At 38.2% G+C, this 8,366-nt stretch overlaps 1 protein-coding gene across 1 annotated transcript in view; it reads right to left on the bottom strand.

Moving 5' to 3' along the window:
• Positions 1 to 285: 285 nt before the first annotated feature.
• Positions 286 to 8,366, bottom strand: part of TMX3 (thioredoxin related transmembrane protein 3) — a 68,627-nt gene continuing 60,546 nt past the window's right edge. Inside the window, exons 13-16 of the mRNA XM_019524683.1 lie at positions 7,081 to 7,137; positions 5,359 to 5,488; positions 4,150 to 4,218; positions 286 to 3,305 (exon numbers count right to left, since the gene is read on the bottom strand). Coding sequence (XP_019380228.1) covers positions 3,045 to 3,305; positions 4,150 to 4,218; positions 5,359 to 5,488; positions 7,081 to 7,137 — 517 coding nt within the window. The 3' untranslated portion in view covers positions 286 to 3,044. The remainder of the gene's footprint in view (positions 3,306 to 4,149; positions 4,219 to 5,358; positions 5,489 to 7,080; positions 7,138 to 8,366) is intronic.

Here is an 8,366-nt window from a genome sequence, read left to right as displayed (position 1 = left end):
AAAGGATTTAAACAAAAACAAACTACTGTATATACCTGAATCCAAGACAAGTCCACCCCATTCAACATGGTGGGGGAGAGGAGGGTGAAGGAAGAGCCCTTCATCTTGGATTTGGGTATACGGCAGTGGGGTGGGGAGAGAAGGGAAGGGAAGAGGGGGCTAGGTTTGGCAACTGCTGTGGCTCCAATTACAGGCCCAAACCTGGGTCAGGGCCAGAGTTGGAGCTACAGCAGCCACCTGCATTAGCCACCTCTGTCTCCTCCCCACCCTGGCCAGTTAATCTAAGTTGCATCTCCATCCTTGTTCTAGCCTGGGGCATGGAGCACGTGGTAGTTCTAGCCCATGTCAAGTCATGCTGCGGCAGTGGTGGGGGCAGATGCTTTGGTGTCTTGGGGCCAGAGATGTAGGTATCATGTGGTGGAGGGGTTGATAGGGAGTAAATCTAGCCACCTGCCTTCTCTACTAGTTGCTCCCTACTACACTTCCCCTGCTTTAGCAGTGGAGGGGACAGGGGAGCAAGTTTCAAGATGGCCCCCCAGTAATTAGATTCTATACATGGAAATTATAGAATATTTATGTTTTCCATGTACATAATCTAATTATTGGGGGTTATCTTAAATTCAAAGTCATCTTGGATTTAGGTAAGATACTTAAAAAAAAGACAGAGCAACCAAGGAATCCCCAGTAGCCATCTTCATTTTAGATCTACAAAACTTCTCAGACTGAGGAACAGCTAGGGAAAAAGGTAGATAAATATATTAAATTAATAAATCTACCTGTAATTGAAACCTCATGGAAAAAGGCAGAATTACAGATTATGCAGGAAGTATCTTAACTGCTCAGAGCTTCACATTTTGATTACTGGCACCAAGCTGAGCCAAAACTGAAAGCTACTGTGAATTTAAAAATCTTGGAAGTAAGTGGAGCATTTTCTAACAACACAACAGCACCTGAGCCATGTTTTAAATAACTTTGGAACAAAATGCAAAATAATTTCTATGCATTTTATTCTTTAAATGCGTGCCAATTAAAATTACGTGAACTGGAAATTCTTCTACAATTTAAAACATTAAAAAAAAAAAGAATAAAAAGCAAAGACCCTCCCCCAATATAAATGAAGAGACAATACACTGAGGTGGAGAGGAGAGGGGTATAAGAAAAAAAGTCATACCATGATACCAGGGATTTGTGCTATTATTCATTCAAACCCCCCTTTTCTACAGGTGGATAGCCATTGCAAGCAGAGACAGTACAAGAGTCTTTCCTAATGAAAGTGACAGTGCTAGAGTCTAGATTTGATACTGAGCTTTCGGAAAACAGTTTTCTAACCTTCATCACATACTTGGATTCAAACATTTCATTATGAACTCCTTGAAGTCAGACATCTACTTTGCTGCACTCTGCACTGTAGCTGCTGTAAAACATAGCTAGACGATACAAGCCAAAGAATCAAAACTCTTTTTTTTTTTTAAACAGGGAAGAGGCAATACCTACCTTGAGTCATATATACCGGAAAGTTAATTCCAACAAAATCTCTTCTACTTAAGCTTATCCATATTCATGAATCAGGAATATTTCCCTTGGTGCTAGAGCATGTATATATATTTAGAGTGATTAAGCTGCCTTATACAGAGGACATTAATATCTGTATTACACATCCTTAAAAAGAAAACAAAATCAAAAACTAGAAAGAACTCATGGCTGACTGTACAACTGAATATTGTGCACCCTCAGTAATGAGGAGCCTAAGTTTAGTTGCTATGGTAATCTCCATGACATCAATGCAACCAAAGTCTGTTTTGTGGCTTATCCCATGAGATTTCAACTCTGGAGAGAACTTTGTCCATTACAATGTCATGGAGTTTTATGAGAAATGACTTTTATGATTAAATAGCTAATGAAAATGTATTACACTGACAAATATCCCTCTTTCTATGAATGTTAACAATGCTGTACTCCATTAACATCTCCTCCACAACTATAGCGTGTAGTTAAACTCTCAAATGCAAATACCAATAATATCAACCATCTGATCTAAAACCACATTCAAACAAATTTATTTTTCATGTTAAGAATATAGCAATATGAACTTAAGATTGTGGACAGACTTATATCCTTCAAACATGTTTTTGCAAAGTATTTGGAAAAGCCTGTCATTAATGGTCTGTGCAAGAATGGCAGACATTTGAGGATGCTTGTATTTACTTTTCCATAAAGGAGCCACATTCAGTTCCTTCTGCAATCAGAAATTTAGATAACAACTTGCTCTAAAATAAGATAAATGTTTAAGTTGTTAAAAAAGAAATCAGAACTATTTTCCAGTTTAAAAGAAAAAAAACCCCTTTATATCTTTCAAATACATTTTAGTTGTTTAAACTTTGCTTTTTAAAGACTTACTATTTAACAAAGAACTGTTAAGTTCTGCATTAAATAGAAATTCTGGAGAAAAATGCCAGTAACTGTACTGCACATAATAGAAAGCAATTCTGTAATTCATAACAAGTTAGTAGTAAAATAAATGCATTTCTTTAAAACATTTTTAGGTACTGCACACTAACTGCCTTTCGAGAAAGCTCCAAAGCATTCTTGAGTTTGCAGAAATATAAAGCTTGAAGAATTACAGAGTTCATTATAATCTTTCCTGAGAATTTTTACTTCGGTTCATATGAAAAAAGCCTGCTTCGTGTTGGCCACTTAATAGTTCATGATGTGTGCAAGGACTGGAAGATAAGAACATTTTTTTACCTGACTGCTGTCTGTAAACAAATAGGTTAGAATATTAACCTTCAGAGAAAAAAAGTGAGAGTTAGAGCACATGTATATTTCTCCATTTTAACTGCTTTTAGGTAAGATGTAAAAAGATGAAGAGAGATTTCAATCCTGCCCTCTGCCTTCCCCACAATGGGTAAGATTTGAATACATGCAAGTCAAATTTAGCATAATACAGACAAAAGTCCTCTTCTGTGACAATCATCATCAAATGACTAATTTCAATAAATAAGTCTCTATTTGGAAATTCTACGGAATTCTCTAAACTAGGAACGTTAGTCTTTTTTCTTATCCAAAACGTTTTTCTGTTTCTGCTCTCCATCTGAAAGTTCTGTCTCTTTGTTTTCCTCCTCTTGCTCTTCCTCACTGCCTTCATCTGTGAGTTCTCTGTCTCCAGTTTCTTTTTTAGTTGCCATAGTCTCTTCTGTCCCTCCATCTGTGTCTGCTGTACAGATTCCATAGCACATGATGCTGATGACACCCAGTGGCAAACCAAAGAGAAAGCAGCCCAGAAGTGGTGAACTCTTGAATACAGACTGTTGGTACATAATTTGAAGTCAATAGCAATTCTGGAAACTGTAAGATAATTTATAGCACTTCTCAAATTTCACTTACAATTCATTTAAAAACCCAAGGAGACTTGCTCCTCTCTCATGAAAAGAAAAAAAATAGTTAGAATTGTTAGGTAAATTTTGTTTTAAATGAACAAGCATCTTGAATCTTGAGGTAAAACTGCTTCATTAAGGCGGCAAAAATGCATCAGCATTATTCTAGACTTTACAGTTAAAGAAAGGATCAATAAATTATTTCTGAAAAATATCAGACAATCAATAAATTTGTGTAAAACTTAAGTGTAAGTTTCTTGTTCAAGAAGTCACGAGTGGTGAAATGAACTTAACAAAAGCCTCTTCAAGGAAAATTCTGATTTGTAACAACAATATTGTTTTAATCTTTACCATGTATATAATTCTCCTCCAATTATATCCTTCCTAAACCAATTAGATAGTATCATTTTTCAATGTAGGCTGGTGCAGTAATTCCAGTAAACTATAGACGAATCAAACAAAGCTTTCTGAATTCTGTATAACCTCCTTTAACTTGACATCATTTTCACTGATGGGGAGAAAGAAAAAAAAAAGATGTTTGACACTAAAAAATTCAACAGAATGGGATTAATGAAAAAATACTTTTCAAAGCAATTTACAGGGTTCTGTTGTCTGAAGGTATCTCTAAATGGATCCAACAAGCCAGAAATATTATGAAGTTACATATATTCTAAGTGAAAAGTGTCTGATTGTCTCGAAAAGGACCATAATGGTTTACACTTGGCAGACAACGGTGCTTACTTTATACTGCAATTGTACACATTGTTTTACTTACTACTACAGTAGATTTGGCATCATATATTATTCTCTTGATTCGCTGCAGAATTCCATCACCACCTTGTGCCTGTAATTTTAAGTAGAACAAAGGTATTAAAACAGTCAATGCTGTTCAGTTATATAAGTTAACTTATCTTTCATTCTTCTCTCTTTCATAATACCTTAAAATCTCCAGAAAGGTTATAAAACTTGCTTTCTATGCAAAGAGAAAAACTTCAGAATATTTGAATATTTATTTCCCTGATGACACCTATTATTTTGAAATTTCTACCAAAAAGAGATGTTTCAAGCACTTTGTGAAAGAGTTCATGAGGCATTCATTCTTCTCTCATAATATTATTTTGCTTTAATTTATCAGTGTCAACTGCCCTCTGCCATGTATAATTCAAACCCACATTCCTATGGGATAACAACAGGGACAGGCTGACTTCAAGAACTGAAAATTTCAAAGCAAGGTTATAAGAATTTTTGATCCCTCAACTCTTTTCAAATTATGTCTACTATCCAAGTTCCCAGAAGAGAAGTATAGAGAAGGGGAGAGAGAATGTATCTGTACTGACAACTTTGAGAAGTAGTGGAGGTATGGCAAGGCCTCAGATGACTGAAAAAGTGCAAAGTACCCACCTTTAAAAAAGGTAAGGAGGAGGAACTGAACTACAGATCAGTCAGCCTGTCCTCAATACCTGGAAAGATGATGGAGCAGGGCTTCTGACACTCTCTCAACATTCTCATTAACAAGATAAGGAAATACAGACTAGAAAAAAAACACTCTAAGGTGGATATATATCTGGTTGGAGCAACATACTCAACAAGTAGCATCAATGGCTCAATGTCTAGATAGGAGGAGGTATAAAGGGCAGAATGATATATATTACAAGGTTTTTTTTACCTGAACTATTGAATCGACCCAAGATGTTTAGTTTCATAACAGTCCAACAAAAACTATTTCCATTACTGATGCACTGCCTTGTGGCAGTTAAAATTTTAAACGTCTCAAATTACAGTAGAAACAATACGCGAGACAAGAAAAAAAATGCTGGTTAGGTTCAAAACAAGCTGACTAGAAATTGCCACACGCTATTCATGTTACAATCACTAAACTGCATTTATTTCTTTGACATAAGATGTCAGTCCAACCATGCTCAGTGGCAGTTCAGGAACACAAACAGCTGCAAAACAATATTTCCAATTCATGCTGAAAACTTACTTCTGCTGTACCATCCAAGATATCATTAATGAACTGGACCATGTCTTCAATGCTCTCAATATGTCTGTCTGGCAGAAAATACTGTTGGTTGGAAGTGTTCAATACAACAACAGTAGGGATTGTCAATTCACTGAAAATTGAAGAAGCCAAACAGATTAGAAATCTAAAGAAACCATACAAGTTGCAAGATTTTCTATGGCATAGCAGGATGTACAGCATTAGAAGAGAATGCTAAAGAACACACTAAACACATGGAAAATGAAATATATATTTGCTATTATTGAAAAATGGAGTAAAAAAGGTAATCAGTTAAGGGGAAAATATGGTGTCTGTAAAAAAATGTTTTATTGTCTTTAATTAGTTTACTTCTGAGCATCAAGATTTTGATGAAGTCATTGAAGATCATTCTATTCTCCACAACTTCCCATTGTAGCATCCTAGAATTAGTGAGTTAAATAATGACTAGAGCTTTCAAAATGATGCGTTCAACATGACCTTTTACCCTTTGCACATGTATCACTTCAAATATTCTGCTAAGCTGGACATAATCATAACAGAAGCTCAATGCATTAATGACCCATAGCCATAGGTCTACCTGTAAGATTTCATTGGCTCAGTGAGTAGAAGCAACATTTAAAAACTTAGATCATGGCTGTCCAACTGCTAAGCCCCTGGGAGCCACAAAGGCTGCACACCATGTGGGTTGTATAAGGTGAGCCACAGACCACTGGGGTACTTGGATGCTTCCCTAGGAATTCTCAGCTGGGATCCTGCCAGGCTAAAGTGTCTCATTAATTATGCTATGGTTTTTTATGCATGTTTTCTCCAGTGTTTTTACTTAAAGAAAAAAAAGTGTCTCCAGTCATATTCAGCTTTGTTTTATTTTTAAACACACTATAATAAATAAATTTGCATTTTTTTCCAACTGGGGTGCCACAAAATTCAGAAACAGTTATGGGGAAGTGCCTTGAGCTTAAAAGGGTAAGGAACACTACATTGCCTTTCACTATAGTTTTATTCTATTCACTTTTTGGCTTTCAGCTGCTGCCATCTGGTGGACAGCAGATGCTACAAAAAATTAAGCAAAACATGCATAAAACATAGAACATGTTTTAAGCACCAATGTAGAGACACATTTTGTCATGGAAAAATTTGTGCAGAGACTGGCCTAAGTATTAACCGTCACTGTATTAGAACCTACATATTGGTACCTTTTTCAGGGCTATTCACTCTGAGCCTTAACTGTGAAAGTGAGGTTCCTGATTAGGAATGACTGATTATTGGAGTTATTAAAAACATTTATGGAAGTAACTAGTAGAAGCTAAGACAGAAACCCTAAATCCTAAACTCTAAATACGGATTAAGATGCCTGTTTTTAGTTTGGAACCACTTAAGTAAGAATAGGTGAGGACCTCCCCACCCCCCAATCTTGCATTTGGGAACTTTATCCCAGCTATATAGTTAGTCTAATGGAAGACATCTCCCTAAGAAATCCTTGCCTCTTGCATAATTTCTGGACCACAGCAGCTACAAAACGCACTCCTATACTACCACAGAAGAGGAGTCCACATTCAAAGTTAGAATCTGGTGAGGGGTTGATGGAGGGGAGGGGAGGGAAATGCCAACTTTTAAGCACAGCAGATGAGCGGTTATTTTCAAACCAGGAGCATAATTAGTGACAAGCTAAGATGAGGGAAAACATTTAAATAAGAATTTACTTACTCCATTAGTAAACTATTTATGTAGTCATTTCCATCCATATGGCCAAACTGAAAGTCCCTATTAAACATACAGGAAAACAAGTCAACAATGCATACTAAAAGAAAATTGAGGATTGTAGGTTGCATTATTCTAAAACAGTGTTCCTACAATGTTTCTAGAATAAACATTACAAAAATTACGGCATTCTGAACCACCTCAGTTCTTGATCGCTTTAGTTTCCACAGTCTTTTCTACGAGGTTAACTACATTCAATACATTCTGGGCTAAATGAATTCAGTATATTTTGAACTTGAAAGCTAAAGTTGTTATACAATTGAATTCACCTGCCACAACAACTTTAACCCTGAATGAAGAGTTTTGCTACTGTTATAAGGTACAGGCTTGTGACACTTAGGCAAGGAACAGAAGATGCCATGACTAGGTAGATCAGCTATGATGGGATGCATCTTGCCACAGCACCTCTGTTTACTGGGTGAAACATATGTTGACCCTTGTCCCAAACAGACATTGCTATGGGACTCCTGTCTCTCTCACTGCCTCATGCCTCCTTGACATGTCCCTTCCTGTGAAGCATGAGTCAGCATGGATCCCAGCATGGAGGTTTGGGCCAGTGCAGAAGCTGATCCCCAGCACCTGGGCCTCTGCGCTGGGAGTCCTGGGTCAGTGTGGGTCCCAGTGCAGAGGTGCGGGGCAGCATGGGAGTGATCTGATCCATTCTTCCAGGTGAAGCACAGGTTGTCACAGGACCCAAGCTCTTACACCTGGGACCACGCTGACCCATGCCTGTGGGTGATGCATAGGTTGTTGCAGGACCCCACACAGGTCCCAGCATGGAAGCATAGGACCTCCATCTAACCCAGGAGGTGCACAGCCCCCCTCAGGCCCCAGGGGAGGCGCACCTAGGCCAAGGGTGAGGGAGGATCTAGTCAGGGAACTTCTGGAGGGACTGGAAGTATTTAAATCAGCTGGTCCGGATGATCTCCACCCCAGAGTGCTGAGGGAATTAGCTGAGGTCATTGTGGGACCCCTGGCACAAATTTATGAGCACTCATGGTGCTCTGGTGTGGTGCCAGAGGACTGGAAGAGGGCCAATGTGGTTCCCGTCTTCAAAAAAGGGAGGAAGGAAGACCTGGGGAACTATAGGCCAGTTAGTCTTGCCTCGATCCTGGGCAAGCTTTTTGAGAGAATTATTCTGGCACATGTCCGCAAGGGGCCAGCAGGGGAGATTATGCTTAGGGGCAACCAACACAGGTTCATTAGAGGCAGGTCCTGTCAGACCAACCTGG

This window comes from Gavialis gangeticus, unplaced genomic scaffold (genome assembly GCF_001723915.1).
Source record: "Gavialis gangeticus isolate Ggan-Ray unplaced genomic scaffold, GavGan_comp1, whole genome shotgun sequence".
NCBI lineage: Eukaryota > Metazoa > Chordata > Crocodylia > Gavialidae > Gavialis > Gavialis gangeticus.
The sequence above is the reverse complement of the archived record's forward strand: the minus strand, read 5'-3'. Positions and strand labels throughout refer to the sequence as shown.